Genomic DNA, 17,083 nt, shown 5'->3' with positions numbered 1-17,083 from the left:
CCAGTAGTATTTAATCACTTTCATGTCAGGGCCAAATCCAAACCACTATTATATTTATTATTGCTCTAAAATCTTCTGTAGACAAAATGTGCCATGGAAGTGATGCCAAGGCTATTGACCATGTTGGTGATTTCCTGCTGGAAGTGATAGTTCAATGATGAGCGGAGTTTACACAATACCATGCAAATCACAATATGGTATTATTAATCAAAAACTATAGACTGCAATCTGAAATAAAAAGGTCATGCGACATCTGCGGGGAGAGAAACAGATGTTTGAGCTCGATGATCATCGTTCTTAGGTTATTGTCATTTATACTTGAAAGCACTGACCAAGTGAATCGCCATTGAAGACCCAAGAATCCAAAGCTAACAGGGGCAGCTAACAGAGCCTGGGAAAAGCAAGGTTAGTTTTCATGGGGAAGGAGAGGATGATGTGTGGTAGAATAGAAATTTTCCACACTGTGAAGATGTTTGATATTTTCAGAAGGCGATTTTGATGTAAAGAAGAAGACAAAGCATTTCCTTCTCTGAGAAAGTCCATAACTCGGGGAATAAATGCAGGTAGTTCCGCTAGACCACGTGTTTCCATCACACAAATTGGATATAACATGAGTGAAGATTTAGGGAACACCGTTTTCATTAAGTGGGCCTAATCGGTTTTAATGTAATTTTGATTGGGAATTTGAGAACCAATTAAAGCTCTGAAGAAGGGTCCTGCCCAAAACATCACTGATCCTTTCCCTCCACATATGCTACCTGATCCACCGGCCCTTTGTGTTTTGCAAGCAGTTAAAGTTACTTTGAATATGGACAAGTGATAAAAACCCCATCTGAGACGAAAAACAATCCCGAGAAAAAAACAACCTGTGTTCACTAATTAGATACCATTATTTCTTAAAAGCACTGCTGCTATTTTAACTGCAAGTAGCTATTGAAGTTGATAAATGATTGCTTCGATTGACACCTGTGCAATGATACTCTGTTGAACAATCTAATATAACGTTTATAGTATTTTGAGCTTTCAGTAGTGAAAATAAACTATTGAAAATAACTTTCGTTTTGAAAATCTTGCAGGAAAAATAACATTGTTATTCCAAGTCTAAAACTCTTTTTTTCCCCCAATCCTCTTTCCCCCAAACCTTCTTTCCCCCATTTACACAATTGTTTGTATAATGTAAATTTTCTGCAACATGAAATTTCTTAGGAATACAACTATCATATTCGAGCTAAAATACCTGTATGCATCACTATTAAACCCACCAAGGAAATCAGGAGAAACTTCATTTCCCAGGGTGAAGTCACAAAATGAAATTTACTACAAGGAGCTGAGGCAAATAATATTTAAACTTGGTGAGCTCATAGCAGGTGTCAGGGGTTATGGGGAGAAAGCAGGAGAATGGGGTTGGGAGGGAAAGACAGATCAACCATGATTGAATGGTGGAGTAGACTTGATGGGCCGAATGGCTTAATTCTACTCCTATAACCTGTATGAACACACAAACCAAGAAGCAAAAAGATTCAGCATTGGATCTATTGTGTGGAATGGGTGTTTATGCTGTAACTTCTATGCACTCAGTGATTTTTATCTAAGTTGTTCATAAGGAAGGTTGACAGCAAATTAAAGATCTTGCAACTGATTATAATGAACAATGAATGTGACCAAGTTTCTTTCTTTTTTGAGTTGGATCATCTCAGTGGGTTGCTGACCCAACTGTTCATCAGTCTGATTGTACGGTCATTTCCTTTCTCTCTTTCCTTCATGCCACCATCACCATAAATCTTTCCTCATTACCTGTTATTAATGTGGGCGTCATCAATAAAACAAGACCAGCTATTGCCATTGATCCAATTTACTATGCCCTGTTTACTGGTAAACTGATAATCCCATTCAAAGATCTGTACCAATTGTTGAGGAGCAAAAACAACAGGTATTCCATAATAGTTTGCTTTGCCGAAGAGATTCTGGCAAGACTTTGACATAAAGGAATCCTTTGGATGTTGGCCGTGGCCTTGTGAAGACTTCCTCTCAAGTCCTGAGAATCTTCAAATGGATGGTTGGCAACCTTCACAGAAGAAAGGGGCTGGGGTTGCTTTGTCTACATAACATGCATTGTCACAAAGAGGTCTTGTGTTAAATGCAAAGGGTTTAGCTAATGTCAGAAATCAATGAGCAGTGTTACATTTACTGGACTTCACTACGCAGATTTCCATTTTTTCACACAATACCCAAGCCACTTAAATAACCTGACTCCAGCAAACCATCAGGATTAATTTAGTCTTTAGGCTCATTATTAAATGGAAAAGTGAAGAAGACACAAAGACTTCATTCCTAAATCCAAATTCACTTGCTACTGGATTAAACTTTGACTTGTACTGAAATAAACAGGTCAATTGGTGGCTCTTGTCTCTTGGAACCAAACAAAAGGAGACAAAATTGAACCAGATCAAAAAGGAATTGGCATCAGATGAACAATGATAAATCTATTGCTATTGAAAAGTTTAATAGCTTTTAAATATTAAACCTAAAGAGAGCGAATGTTGATGAGTTACAGAATGAGGAATGAAGAAATGTGTAGGAAAGAACTGCAGATGCTGGTTTAAATCGAAGGTGGACACAAAATGCTGGAGTAACTCAGCGGGTCAGGCAGCATCTCTGGAGAGAAGGAATGGGTGCCGTTTCGGGTTGAGACCCTTCTTCAGACTGTCTGTTCATCAGATTGTCTGTTCATCAGTTTGAATAAGGGTCTCGACCCGAAACGTCACCCATTCCTTCTCTCCAGAGATGCTGCCTGTCCTGCTGAGTTATTCCAGCATTTTGTGTCTACCTTCGAGGAATGAAGAAATACTTCTCTCTTCTAGTATTGTGAAGATTAATAATCATGGTTAACTTTTTGACTTTTCATCGGTATTTCAGTAGATTAAAATCTCAGTAATCTTACAAAATTTGACTGCAGCCATAATAGATTTGCCTGTAATATTTGAATATGTTTATGATTCATCAAATCTTCAGTTATTCCTAACCCATTTGCATCTCCACGTTTTGCTTGCAGCCAATACTGATTGTCTGACGAGGACTCTTCTTCAAACAATGCTTTCCTGTATAATGGTTACTATCCTTCCATTTCAGATATTATCAGTGGAAATTGTTGGCAAATTTAATTATTTATTTTCTCTTTTGGTTTTTATTGGGTGATAATTAAACCTGATACAAATCTGATAATTAAACCTGATACATTGGAGATGAAATGGCTGAATAGATTGAATAAAATCTAGAGTATGAACTGGAATAAAACACTAACTAAGCTTTGGAATTTTTCAATTTAGGTTGGAAAAGTTACATCCAAATGCGTGCGAAGTCTGTATTTTATCCTTGTACTCAGCATGACCAGTGTGGCTCTAATAACTGAGAAAGGAACATAGGAGCAGAAAGAAAGGACATGGTTCTTTAACTACAAAGTGACATATAAATGCACGTAATTCTTTCCAGGCATAATATGTGGTGTCAGGGGCAAGGGTGTGATTTTTCTGTCCATCCCCAAGAACCCTTGAGAAAATGTTTGCGATGTTTTTGAACAGCAATGCTCCTTTGTGAAATGTTCCTGCAACGCTATGGAGTAAAAGATTCATTTTATGCATGGTGCCCAATATTTCACAGTGAATCAGGTAAAGCACAAGGATTTATTTTTCATTAAAAATCCCAACAATTAAGTGAACTCTGTACCAAGAAGTTATTTTGAAATGGTAGTGAGCCCATGCACTAACATATCTTACTAACTCATAAACAAATTGGGGATACCAATCCTGCTGTAAAATGTGAACTATTAGCACCAGTTCACCAAATTGGGATAATACATTGCGCATGTCTCAAAGACTTGATAGTGAAAAACAGATGCAGCAGAACCAATATAAAAATGTGGTAAATAAACTTTTCTTGGTGTACATGTTTCTTACATAGTGTTTGTCTCCTGAGGCTTTTGCACAATCACTATGGTATATTACAAAAGTGAAGGTGTTGACCAAATAATGGTGAGATATTTATATTAACAAGATATTATGTAACAGCTGAAAGATGCACAAACATTTTGTACATTGTGCTATATAACACGATGCTATATAATACGAGTATGTGCTATATAAAATATGATTACTTTGAAGAGGCAAGGGTGGAAATAGCGGTTTTAAAAGCTGAGTTTAAAGAAACATTTCTTATGTAAGATTCTATTTTAGGAATAGAGAGGCAAAACCGTACTACTGAAAAATTGATCAATTTCAGATTGCATGCCCACTTGACTGGAGTGAACCAGGGCTATGGGAGGTGCATGGAATTACGAGGTGATCAATGGGTTCATTTGTAATGTGGAGAAAGAGCTTTGTTTTTCACCTAGGGAAAAGTACTACCATTGAGTGAAAGATTGTAACTCTTGTATTTTTTTTTTGTTCTGCAGGGAGATTATGAGAAGTTCAGTCAAAATGGCGCATTTGGAGGCTGCACTGATCGTCCTTCTCTTCGCAATGAATTTACCTTCTACTGACTCTCAAATGACTGGTACCAGGCTCTTGAGTTCTATAACTGAATTTGTTTATTTATGAGATATTATGAGAGAATGACGACATATGAACCGAGGAAAATTTCCCTCAATCGAGCTAATTGTTCAAAGAGTGGAATTTGAAATAATATTGCATAATTTTACGATTTTTCTTTTCTTGGGTCATTTTTGGATTCAAAGGATATGGGATGGGGATCTGATATCAGTAGTTTGGATGAGCGGGCCAAAAAAGACATATTCAGGTTTTTTGTGAATACAAAAGATAGCTGGTATGTGGATCACAATGATAATGCATAGAACCTTCAAGAGCATATAGACAGGCGAAGTGAATAGGCAAGGTAAAACTAAATTGAAGGGAACATGGAAAAAATGCGAGCTTATCCACTTTGGTGGGAAAAAAACTAGAAAAGTGAGGTTTTTTAAAATATGGTGAGAGATTGAAAGATTCTAGTTTTAAATAGATTTTGCATATGAATCATTGAAAGTTAGCAGGCAATATAGCAAGCAGTTGGGAAGGCAAATGGTATGTTCATCTTTATTATGAGAGGTTTAAAGTACATGAATGAAGATATTCTGCTGCAATTCTGTCAAGCACTGGTGAAACTGCATTTAGAATAAAATGTACTCTTTTCTTCCTAAGTAAGGGATGATATACATGCACTAAAGGAAGGTTCACCAGGTTAATTCCTGGGATAGGGAAATTGTCGAACGAGGTGAATTAAGTGAATCTATTGATCATTTCTGGGATTTCTGGGGCAGGTTTTAAAGATCTATAAGGTTTATACTCCAGAGTTTAAAGAGGATCTCATTGAAAACTGTAAAGCTCTAGTAGTGCTCAGAGAGGTAGATGCTGGAACATGTTTTTTTTCTTTCTTGATGAGTGTATTGAGAATCAGTTTTGTGATGTGAAGACATTTCTTCACCTCAATTGTAGTGAATCCTAGACATTTTCTGCTCTAGAGGGCAATGGAAGCTCAGTCACTATCACTATTTAAGACTGAGCTGGATGTTTTCTTTTGAATATTCAGCAAATAGTGGGATATATAATGCAGGAAAATGGCCATGTGGTGAAAGATGAACTATAATTTTATTTAATGGTGGAATAGGCATGAGGGCATGAACGGGTCCAGAACTTCTTTTTATTAGAATAGGAATAGGACTAGGAATAGGAATACTTTATTGTCTCATGTGACTAGGCACAGTGAGATTCTTTGCTTGCATACACAATGTATACAAATAGCAGCCACCTACGGTGCTGACAAAGTTACAAAGAAACACCAGCTCCCCCTTTTGTACCCCCCCCCCCCAACAGTCCCCCCATGCCGGGTCCCCATTGTTCTTCCCCTCCTCCCTCATGGCGGTCCCCCCACGCTGGGTGATCCACACACCTCCTTCACGGCGGTTTCCCCACGCCGGGTCCTCCATTGTCCTTCCCCTCCACCCTCACGGCGATCCTCCACGCTCTCTTCGACCGTCGACCACGGGTTGACCCGTGAGGCTTCACCACTGCCGAGGCCCCATCATCGCAAGGCTTCACCGCTGCCGCCGCTTCACCGCCGCTTCACCGCCGCCGATGCCTCACCGCTGCTGACCCCATTTTACGCCTCTGTGGCGCCGACCCAGACTCCAACCCATGAGGACCCGGCCGGGCCCCGACCCGGGCTTCCACACAGCATTTTGGGAGGCATTGAGACTGCGGCCCCTCGATAAAGGCCTCCGGCCGCGTTCCCCGTCCACAGCAGCGGGGCGTGCGAATGCCTGTGAAAACTTGCACACCTAAAACATCCCCGATCCACATTTGGTTTCAGTTGGTGTCAAGTTTGGCACAGACGTTGGGCGCCGCAGAGCCTTTTCCTGTGCTGTACTGCTCTGTGTTCTATGTCCACACGAGTCATACACAATACACAATCGTGTGCCAATTACATACAAACAGTAACAATTCAATTAAGGTTGACACAAAAAGCTGGAGTAACTCAGCGGGCCAGACTGCATCTCTGGAGATAAGGAATGGGTAACGCTTCGGGTCGAGACCCTTCATCAGATTCTGAAGGTTACCCATTCTTTTTTTCCAGAGATTATTATGTTCCATGTTCAAATTTTTTGAATAATATAATTAGATTTTTGCATTGTATTTTCAAGTTATTAATGTATTTTTGCTAGCAGTTTACCGATTACAGTTTATATATACATTTACTAAAAGTCCATACTGGTACCTCACTTTGTGCTCGGGATGCATTCTCAGGTATGAGAGCATGTACAGAATCAGCATTGGAAGGAGCCCTTATATCACCACATAAAGAAATACATGATCGATGTCAGAAAATATGGTACAAAACTCTGCCCCCCCCCCCCCTACTGCTGTGTGTTGCCATGCCAGGACCGTGGTGAACCTCTGAATGCTGCTGCTTGCTGCTGTGTGGGTAACCTGATGTGGAGCCTAACCCTCACCACTGGTGCATCTTGTTGTGCCATTGACTTGGCACAAACCCCAACTCACTGGGGCTGACTGCTGTGCCAGAAACATGGATGCTGGGAACCTTGAGCAAACACAGCAATCCATGGTGGTGGGTGTATAGAAAGAGTGGTCGGAGGAAGTTGAAGCAGGTACAATAACATTCAAAAGGCATCTGGACAGGTATGTGGATAGAAAAGGTTTAGAAGCCTAAGGGCCGAATGTGGACAGTTGGGACTAAGCTAGATGGGGCATCTTGGTCAGCCTGGGCAAGTTGAGCCCAAGGGCCTGTTTCCGTACTGTGACACTTGATTAGAACAGGCATCAGAGGTTATGGGGAGAAGGCAGGGGAATGGGGTTAGGAGGGGGAGATAGATCAGCCATGATTGAATGGCGGAGTAGACTCGATGGGCCAAACCTACTCTAATTCCACTCCTATTCCTTATGACTGTATGGCTTTACGACTCTACAGCTCGATGTGGAGATGCCGCTGGTGAGGGCTGGTGTTGAGCAGGTTGGGATAAGTGATGCATCTGCTCAGTGCTGAGATGTGGGGCACAAGGAGGTGCCTTGGGCAGCAACGTGAGTGTGAGCCATTGATGGAGACCAACAACTCGTGCTCCATGTGTTCAAAGTCCACCTGGATCCTATGGTTCCTCTCCTCAACTGCTCTTGGATGTGATAGAAGTTGCTGCCGCTTCCTCATTTTGTTTTGTTCCAAAGCTCTCTCCAACCCAAAAACCTTTCAATGGTAACAAGCTGAACCCTGGTTGTTGGTTACCATCGAGAAATCTGTAGGCAAGAGAAACTACCATGTTTGCCAGGCAAACGCAGCTTTCGCCACATGCAGCAGGAGGTAATGAGGGAGACTGGGCAGTCTGTCAACACATGGAGCGGGTGTTACTGGTCTCAAGCAATGACCCATATTCAGTACTGGGCAGGATGCAGCCCTGAGGCCCCACATCTCAGTGCTGAGTATGTGTACCACCCACCGTGACCTGCCCAATACCAGCCCTCACATGCAGCCTCTCTAGTTTGAGCTGTGAGGAGAATCATTGGTGCAATGAATCGGTGGGGGTTGGGGGTGGGGGGGGGGGGGGGGGTGGGGGAGAGAGAGGGCAGGGGCTCACAACACAGGTTATCAACAGCAGCAAGGCAGGCAAATCCGGGTTTAACTCAAAGCTCACAGCATTGCAGTGCCCAGCCTCAACAGGTTCTTTACCAAAGTACAGGAGGGTATGAATCTGCATTAAATTGGGGAACCAATCACCCTGTTCATCACGGTCATTCCAAGGCAGGACCTGGAGCAGTAGTAAGTGACTTCTTGTCACTTTGACAAACCTACTCTAATAAATGTCGAATAAAGCACGACATGCTGAGAGGTTATAAAAATCTTCCCACCTGAATAGATGACAGACATTAACATCCCAGGTTAAATTGGTGCTCTCCCGGCAGCACAAAGAAACGTATGGCCTCTTGAAAATGTTATCAACAGAATGAAAAATTCATAGGATGTAGAATTTGAGTTTGATGGGCTATTGAAGGACATTATTTAAATTCATAATATTCCAACAATTAGAGCTAAATTTCACTTTTAATAACCTCTCTCAGGTAATTATGCCTTAATTTTCTGGATTTCATTGCAACCTGAGGAAGTCATGATGACCTGACTGGTGCTTAAGTGTCAATTTATACCGCAGAAGCTCTCTTGAGAAAATGCAAATGTAACCCGGTTGTTAATGCACATTATTACAGAAATTGTGGGTGTCAACTCATGTGGGAAAAGTTATTATCACGCACTATTGCTTTTTCTGTTTTAATAGCCTGCACAGAGGTCTCCACGGCAGACATTGTTTTCCTAGTTGACGGATCCTGGAGTATAGGAACTCAAAACTTTGAAAGGATTCAAGAGTTTCTCTATACATTGGTGAATGGATTTGACGTTGGAGAGGACAAAGTCCGGATAGGCCTCATACAGTACAGCGAAAATCCTCAAGCAGAGTTTTTCTTGAATACTTTTCATGATAAGAATGAAATCCTGCAGAAGATCCAGCAGCTGCCTTACAAGGGAGGAGGCACGAGAACTGGACTGGGCTTGAAATTCATGCTGAACATGCTTTTTGTGGCCTCGGCAGGAAGCAGGGCTTTGATGGGTGTGCCGCAGGTGGCCATTGTTATCACAGACGGGCAGTCTCAAGATAATGTGGATCTGCCTGCAAAGGCACTGAAAGAGCAGGGCATCAGTGTGTACGCCATTGGTATCCGGGATGCCAAGGAGGAGGAGCTAAAGGAAATTGCCAGTCAGCCATCTTCAGATTACGTGTACAATGTGGCCGACTTTACTGCTTTGAGGGAAATTTCACAGGCTGTCATCCAGGTTGTATGTACTCGGGTGGAAGAGGTATCCCGTGAAGTTTCTAAGGTTGCAAAGTCATCCATAGGTATTGTATCAAGGAAGCCAACAAGGTTGGAACTCAAAGATAGAACATTCTGTTTTGGTTTGGGCTCTTGGGTTTTTTCCTTTTGTTTAAATGTGTGTTATCTGGAATATCCCAATTTGTTCTGCCCCTCTTGTTGATATGTTTCCCTTATCACCTTTGCTGTTTGCTGTGCTATAATCCTGCCATCATTCCTGTTCCTCCCACATCTACATTCACACATTAATGGGTGCATAGCTTGTTCCCAGTGTCTCTTGAATGTGGTTGTGTCTCAAGTAATACCAAAAGGTTGTTTAATTTTTTTGTCTTTGATCCTGGTGTAAAGATCATGAGAACGGAAGAAAGACATTTAGGATCTCAAATCATTTATGACATTTGATTGGGTCATGGCTGAACTGTATCTTAGTGCCATTTACTCATTTTGCTTCCACAAACATTGAAACAACAATACTGAGACACGAGGAACCACAGATGTGGGAATCTTGAGCAAAATACAAAGGAGAAACTCCTATTGTGTCTTTATGTGGGATCAACAACATCCAGTGCAATCACAGCACAACTGCTGCCACTCAAAGAGAGCAGTGATTGTATTGAACAAAATACTAAGTGCTGGAGTAACTCAGTGGATCCGGCAGTATAGGTGGAGAGAATTGAGAGGGACGTTTCAGGTTGACCCGAAGAGTCGACTATCCATTCCTTCCACAGATGCTGTCTGACCCGCTGAGTTACTCCAGCATTTTGTATCTTGCTGGAAACAAAAATACCATATCAGTGATACCTTTGAAGTTTTCTGTTTCCCAAATATTTTATTTTGGTGCTTGCTTTAATTTTAAGGTCATGCCCTTCCCACAACTGGAAATAATTTATTTCTACACATGCTATTAAATACTTTAATGATCCAAAACGTTATTTCCAACACTCAGGGGAACAAGAGCTATAGTTATTCGTCATGTACTAACAGGGAAAAAAGGAAACAATCATGGTTAATTGGTTGGCTGAGAGCCCAGCACCTTGGAGCATTAATCAAAAGGCATGAATCTAAATACCTTGGCAGCAGCTGAAAAGCTTAAATTCACGAGATTAACTCAACTTTGATTTTTGTTGTTGTGAAAATAACTTACTTTGGACTAAGAGGGCTGGTCCGTGGGCAGTTGCTGCTGGGACGCAAGTCGGGGCCTGATCAACCCTGGCTGGGTCGCCTGGGCGAGGGTGTCTGATGTTGTGAGACCCAAATCACCCGATGACCCCAGATCACATCACCGAGGATGCTTCCCAGCGCATCCAGAAGATGTATCTTTCACATCACACTTATCAATGGCGAGGAAATCACCAAATTATTGGAAAAGCTCACTTGATTCCCTGCCATTCTTTGGGTAAGGAAATCTGTCATCCATGCCTGGCTTGGCCTGAATGTGACTCCAGGCCAATGTAGTTGACTTGTGGCTATCTCCTAAATGCAGGGGCAATTCTGAATGGATAATAACTATTGACATTCCCGTCCTGTGAACTAAATAAGTAAGGAAGCAATTTAACTTTTCGAAAGCTATTATTATTCCGGTAAATCTGCACAGAACTCTCTGCAAGATCAATAGCCCACAGACGAAGGATGAAGTCTGGAGATGGATAACAGTGCATCTTTACATGTGGCCCATCTCTGTTCAATGGCCAATGCAATCAAGGTAGAAGATACAAAAGAGGAAGGATTAACATTGTTCTGTTATCTAGCAACTGACCCTGGCATCAGGAAGATGCAAGTCACACCTGTGTACTTAAAGTAGCTGCCAATGGATTAGATCTTCCACTCTACTGTTACAGTTTTCGGGAGTAATGTTCATCACGGTCATTCCAAGGCAGGACCTAGAGTAGCAGTAAGTGACTTCTTGTCACTTTGTCAAACCTACTCTAATAAATGTCGAATAAAACACGACATGCTGAGAGGTTATACAAATCTTCCCACCTGAATAGATGACAGACACTAACGTCCCAGGTTAAATAACAGGGAATGTGCCAAGGATTGAATCCAAAACCATGTGTTTAGAAGTTGGCCCTCGAGCAGTACTCACATTAATTGAACCCTGGTGTCCCAGCCTTGGTGTGCCATTCACTTGGTGAAATCCTGAGCGGGAAGGGGGTGAATGATTATGATTGTATAGGATCAGGTTGTACTCCAGACCAGGGAGTATTCCTAAGGCTCTTGAAACACAATGATAATGAAAGTCCTTGAGTCAAACAGGACGAACTGCTTTGATATTGAATCTCAGCCAAATGACCTAAAATGGATGTTACGCTGCTCACCTGCACACCAGGAGCGCCACATAATATTTAAGATGCCTCAGAAATTCTAACATGCTTTTCAAACATTTGGATGCAGGGCATTGGGTCCCAGATTTACTCTACATGATGCTTCTTTTGTGCCCTTACGTGGGATCAACAAAGTCCAGTTCTACTACAGCACAATTGCTGCCACTACTAGAGAGAAATTATGTATTAGACAATAGACAATAGACAATAGGTGCAGGAGTAGGCAGAGAAGTGCCAGATGGAATATAGTGTAACAAAATGTGGTGTCATGTATTTTAGAAGTAGGAATAAAGGCGTAGATTATTTTCTAAATGGGGAGAGAATCCAGAAATCAAAGGTGCAAAGGGACTTTGGAGTGTTGGTGCAGGATTCCCAAATAGTTCATCTGCAAGTGGAATCGGTAGTAAAGAAAACAAGCGCAATGCTAGCATTTATTTCGAGAGGGCTTGTTATGCAAAAACAGGGATGTAATGCTGAGGCTCTACAAGGTGCTGGTCAGGCCACATTTGGAATATTGTGAGCAATTTTGGGCACTATATCTGACGAAGGATGTGCTCGCTCTGGTGAGGGTCCAGAGGAGGTTTACAAGAATGATCCCAGGAATGAGTAGGTTAACATATGATGAGCGTTTGACAGCACAGGGCCTGTACTCGCTGGAGTTTAGAAGAATGAGGGGGGACCTCATTGAAACGTACAGAATAGTGAAAGGTTTGGATAGAGTGGATGTGTAGAGGATGTTTCCAATAGTGGAAGAGTCCTGGACTAGAGGTCATAGCCTCAGAAATAAAGGACGCTCTTTTAGGAAGATGAGGAGGAATTTCCTTAATCAGAGGGTGGTGAATCTGTGGAATTATTTGCCACAGAAGCCTGTGGAGGCCAAGTCAGTGGATATATTTAAGGCAGAGGTTCTTGATTAGTACAGGCGTCAGAGGTGACGGGGAGGGCAGGAGAATGGGGTTAGGAGGGAGAGATAGATCAGCTATGTTTGAATGGCGTAGTAGACTTGATGGGCCGAATGGCCTAATTCTGCTCCAATCACATGATTTTATGTGGTTCAGAGCTTATTTGGAGGTTCCAGTGTTTAATATCCAGTTGGTTGTAGGGAAAAATATACTCATGAACCTGGATGTTTCAGGCTCTTCCTATACGTTCTTCCTGATAGCAGGAGGAAAATGAGTGCAGCCAGCACTGATCTCTCTCCTATGCTCCAACTCATGAAATATCTATTCAGAAGGCGGTGGAGGTAAATTCTCTGAATGCATTCAAGAGAGAGCTAGATAGAGCTCTTAAGGATAGCAGAGTCAGGGGGTATGGGGAGAAGGCAGGAACGGGGTACTGATTGAGAATGATCAGCCATGATCACATTGAATGGCGGTGTGGCTTGAAGGGCCGGATGGCCTCCTCCTGCACCTATTGGCCTTTATCTATTGTCTATTGTCTTTCAATGAACCAAACATTAACCTTGCACCACTTTATTCTACGGCAGTATGAGTCATACAGTAGAGCAAAATGCATAAAGGTATGCATAAGAGGAACAGCGCCTCATATTTCGCTTGGGTAGTTTACACCCCTGCAGTATGCACATTGACTTCTCCCACTTCAGGTAGTCCCTGCTTCTCCTCTCTATCCCCTCCCCCTTCCCAGTTCTCCCACTAGCCTTCCTGTCTCCGACTACATCCTATCTTTGTCTCGCCCCCCCTCCCCTGACATCGTCTGAAGAAGGGTCTAGACCTGAAACGTCACCTTCTCTCCAGAGATGCTGCCTGACCCGCTGATTTACTCCAGCATTTTGTGTCTACCTTCGATGCGTAAAGGTATGTTGGTAGATCTGTTGTCCACTCACATTTGGTAAAGACCAATTTAACAGAAAATGTCTTTCATGTGTTCTCAGATTGCAGAGATGCCAAAGTCGCTGATATTGTCCTTCTGGTGGATGGTTCATCGAGCATAAATAACGAGAATTTTAAAAAAGTGAAGGACTTTCTACACACATTTGTAAATGGCCTGCAAATTGCAAGAAACGGAATGAGGATTGGGTTAGTTCAGTACAGCGGTGATCCAAGAACTGAGTTTTTCCTGAATCAATATTCGTCGAAGAACAGCATATTGAACTATCTGGAGAATATGTCCCAGAAGAAGGGTAGCACAAATTTGACGAATGCTCTGGAATTCCTGCAGAGTCAACATTTTGTTCCGGCAGCTGGGAGTAGAGCAGATGAAGGCGTGAAACAAATTGCCATTGTGATTACCGACGGAGGATCTGTCAGCAAGGCAGCCGAGGTAGCGGCTCAGCTGAGGAGCAAAAGTGTTACAATTTATGTTGTCGGAGTTGAAGTCAAATCACCAGGGAGACTTTATGATATATCCAGCAGACCACCTGAGAAATACACCCACAAAGTTGAAAGTTTTAACATGCTATCAGAATTTTCAAAAACATTATTGGAGTCAGTGTGTGGGACAGTTGTAGACCATATCCAAGGTTGGTTCAACTGAAATGTCATTGTCATAGTATTATGCAAAACATGCCCTTTTGTTCATTGCCTTTGTGCCAGCTATCAAGGACCTATCTATATAATCCCGTTCCTGAACACTTGCCCTGTAGCCTTTGTTTCTTTTTTTATTATTAGCTATAGCGCTTGTCATGGTTTTCCACGATGACCACACTGAACCCACCTCATCCACACTCACCCTTCCCAGTTTATTTTACATCTTCACACCTTTAGCTTTGATAAACTGACCTATACTATTTAATTCTTTTTTCTTCTATATCCCCAAGGCCTCATGAAGTTCGTCTCCTTTACTAGACTCACATATCACATCCTTGACTCTATCTCAATCTATTATTGTCCTGGAATTATCTCTCTTTGGCCAAGTACTTTTCCCATAGTTCCCTCTTTAACAAAGCTACCATTACCTAATTCAGAGGCCCATCTAAAGTCTTCAATTCTCTTTGATTCCTGCCCCATCTCAAACAAACCTTTAATATTCTAAAATAATATGCTTTAATTTTGGTACACATTTTCTCTTTTTTTTTCTCATGTGATGCAACATTCCCCAAATGAATACTTTCAAATTGATCTATGATATTGAATCTGACAGAAATATTCCTTTGGGCTCCAGTAGGCTCTCTTCCTTCTTGCTATTCTCTTTCAACTTCTCATCTCCTCCACCCTTCCATCATCCAATCTCCTTCACTAACCAATCACCCCCCATTTCAATTTTTCCCAGCAAAGATTTATTTCCAGCATTATGCTGTCAAATCACTTCCACCATCTCTCCATTAACTTGCTTCCACGATTCCACCATTTATTTCTCCCCTGCCATTCACTTGTAGACCTTTCTTTATCCTGCTCCTACCTACATCAAAATAGCTATTATCTTTGCCATGAAGTATTGCCTTTACAAGGGGAACTATTGTGAGGATTAGGATTTCAGAGCTCCCCAGTTTTGATCCTTGAACTAATCCATCCTATTATTTATTTTACAGCCTTTGCTATGCAATATGCTGATGTTGTTTTTCTAGTTGATGGTTCTCAGCACGTGGGACTCCCCGGATTCAATCAGATCCGAAACTTCATCTTAAAAACTGTTTCTCAACTTGAGATCGGGGTGGACAAGTACCAAGTTGGTCTCGCCCAATATGGTATCTCCACCCATTCTGACTTCTTACTGAATGACTTCCAAACAATTGCAAAGGTGACAAACTACATAAGGAATATTCGTAGGCCTGCATTCCGGGGGAGCCGTGGGCTCAGAACAGGCAGTGCCATTGACTTCCTGAGCAAGACATTTTTCAATGCATCCACTGGAAGTCGACAGGCTCAAGGATTTCCTCAGATTGCTGTAATAATTACTTCGGAATCTTCAAGGGATAATGTTATTCCGGCAGCCAGAGAGATAAGAAGCAAAGGGGTGAAGGTTATCTCCATTGGTGTGAAGAATTCTTCTCTTGATGAGCTGAAGGATATAGCCTTTCCCAGTAATCAATTTTATTTCCAGGTTGATGCTGGTGATGCACTTGTTCAGTTATCCAAAAAAATACCCAGCACCATCAAGATGATAGTGCAAGAGCAATTTCAGTACAGAGAGTCAAGTAGACAAACAGGTATTGTTTGATTCGTCTGACATTATATTCTCACCTTGTGTGTTTATCCAGTTCTGGTATTAATATCTTTCCATATTATTCTAACATTAAGATGTATATTGTGTGAGTGATGTGCTCACTCACTCCAACTGCCCGATAATAACAGAATGTACACATGAAAATGGTGCTCTGTTACTTGCCACCCATTACCATCCATTCCTCCTTGCCACATCATCTTTCCTGTGGAAAGAGCAATCAGGTGAATTCTACTTACTGAACTTTTAGTTGACTCCACTGCTCTTCTCCATTACTCTCTACAATTGTAGATTTAGAAAGTTGATGGTTGCCATCTCCTGAACTTACTCCTACTGCTCCCTAAAGGCTGAATTTAGGAAATACAGTAGATAGGTTAAAAAGAGCACAAGCCCAACTCTGTGTTGCAACAACCTCTGCCACTTTGGATGAGTTCCAAGATGCACAGCTAAAACTGTTGGTTATCTTGGACAGCATATTCAGATTAGAAACCTATGACTGTAATAAAATGCTGCCGATTGCCTGTCCAGTGTGACTTTAGAGAGCTCAGAAGTAGGCGGAAAAGCAGGACATCCAGGTCCGGTATCTCCGGTTTGCTTCCAGCTCCTCGTGCTGGTGAGGGCAGGAACAGGGAGATAGGGGATCTGAATGTGTGGCTGAAGGGCTGGTGCAGGGAGCAGGGATTTAGATTCTGAGACCACTGGGATCAGTTTTGGGGTAAGGGGGAATTGTACAAAAGGGATGGGTTGCACCTTAACAGGCGGCAGAGCAGCATTCTGGCAGGCAGGTTTGTCACTGCTACACGGGTGGTTTTAAACTAAATAGTGGGGGGGTGTTTCAAATGGGATAGACAAGGATGGAGTTAAAGGGAAAGAGAGTATAGGAAAAGTTAAGAAAGACCCCAGAATTAACGGGAAAGAAAGCTCACAAAGGAATAGGAGAGAATGGCCAAGTGTAATAGGAATCGATGCGAAAGGTGAGATGAGCAAAGGATTAAAAGTACTATATATGAATGCGCGAAGTAAAAGAAGTAAAGTGGATGAGCTTGAGGCTCAGTTAGAGATTGGTAGATATGACATTGTGGGGATTACAGAGACGTGGCTGCAGAAAGATTAGGACTGGGAACTGAATATTCAGGGTTATACGTCCTATTGAAAGGACAGGCAGATGGGCAGAGGAGGTCTGTTAGATCTGTTGGTGAGGGATGAAATTCACTCCCTTGCGAG

At 42.0% G+C, this 17,083-nt stretch overlaps 1 protein-coding gene across 1 annotated transcript in view; it reads left to right on the top strand.

The window, feature by feature from the left end:
• Positions 1-17,083, top strand: part of LOC144601442 (collagen alpha-6(VI) chain-like) — a 109,309-nt gene that overhangs the window by 4,207 nt on the left and 88,019 nt on the right. The window contains exons 2-5 of the mRNA XM_078413570.1: positions 4,448-4,548; positions 8,825-9,442; positions 13,632-14,219; positions 15,228-15,845. Coding sequence (XP_078269696.1) covers positions 4,473-4,548; positions 8,825-9,442; positions 13,632-14,219; positions 15,228-15,845 — 1,900 coding nt within the window. The 5' untranslated portion in view covers positions 4,448-4,472. The remainder of the gene's footprint in view (positions 1-4,447; positions 4,549-8,824; positions 9,443-13,631; positions 14,220-15,227; positions 15,846-17,083) is intronic.

Source organism: Rhinoraja longicauda, chromosome 2, assembly GCF_053455715.1.
Source record: "Rhinoraja longicauda isolate Sanriku21f chromosome 2, sRhiLon1.1, whole genome shotgun sequence".
Taxonomy (NCBI): domain Eukaryota; kingdom Metazoa; phylum Chordata; class Chondrichthyes; order Rajiformes; family Arhynchobatidae; genus Rhinoraja; species Rhinoraja longicauda.
The sequence above is the reverse complement of the archived record's forward strand: the minus strand, read 5'-3'. Positions and strand labels throughout refer to the sequence as shown.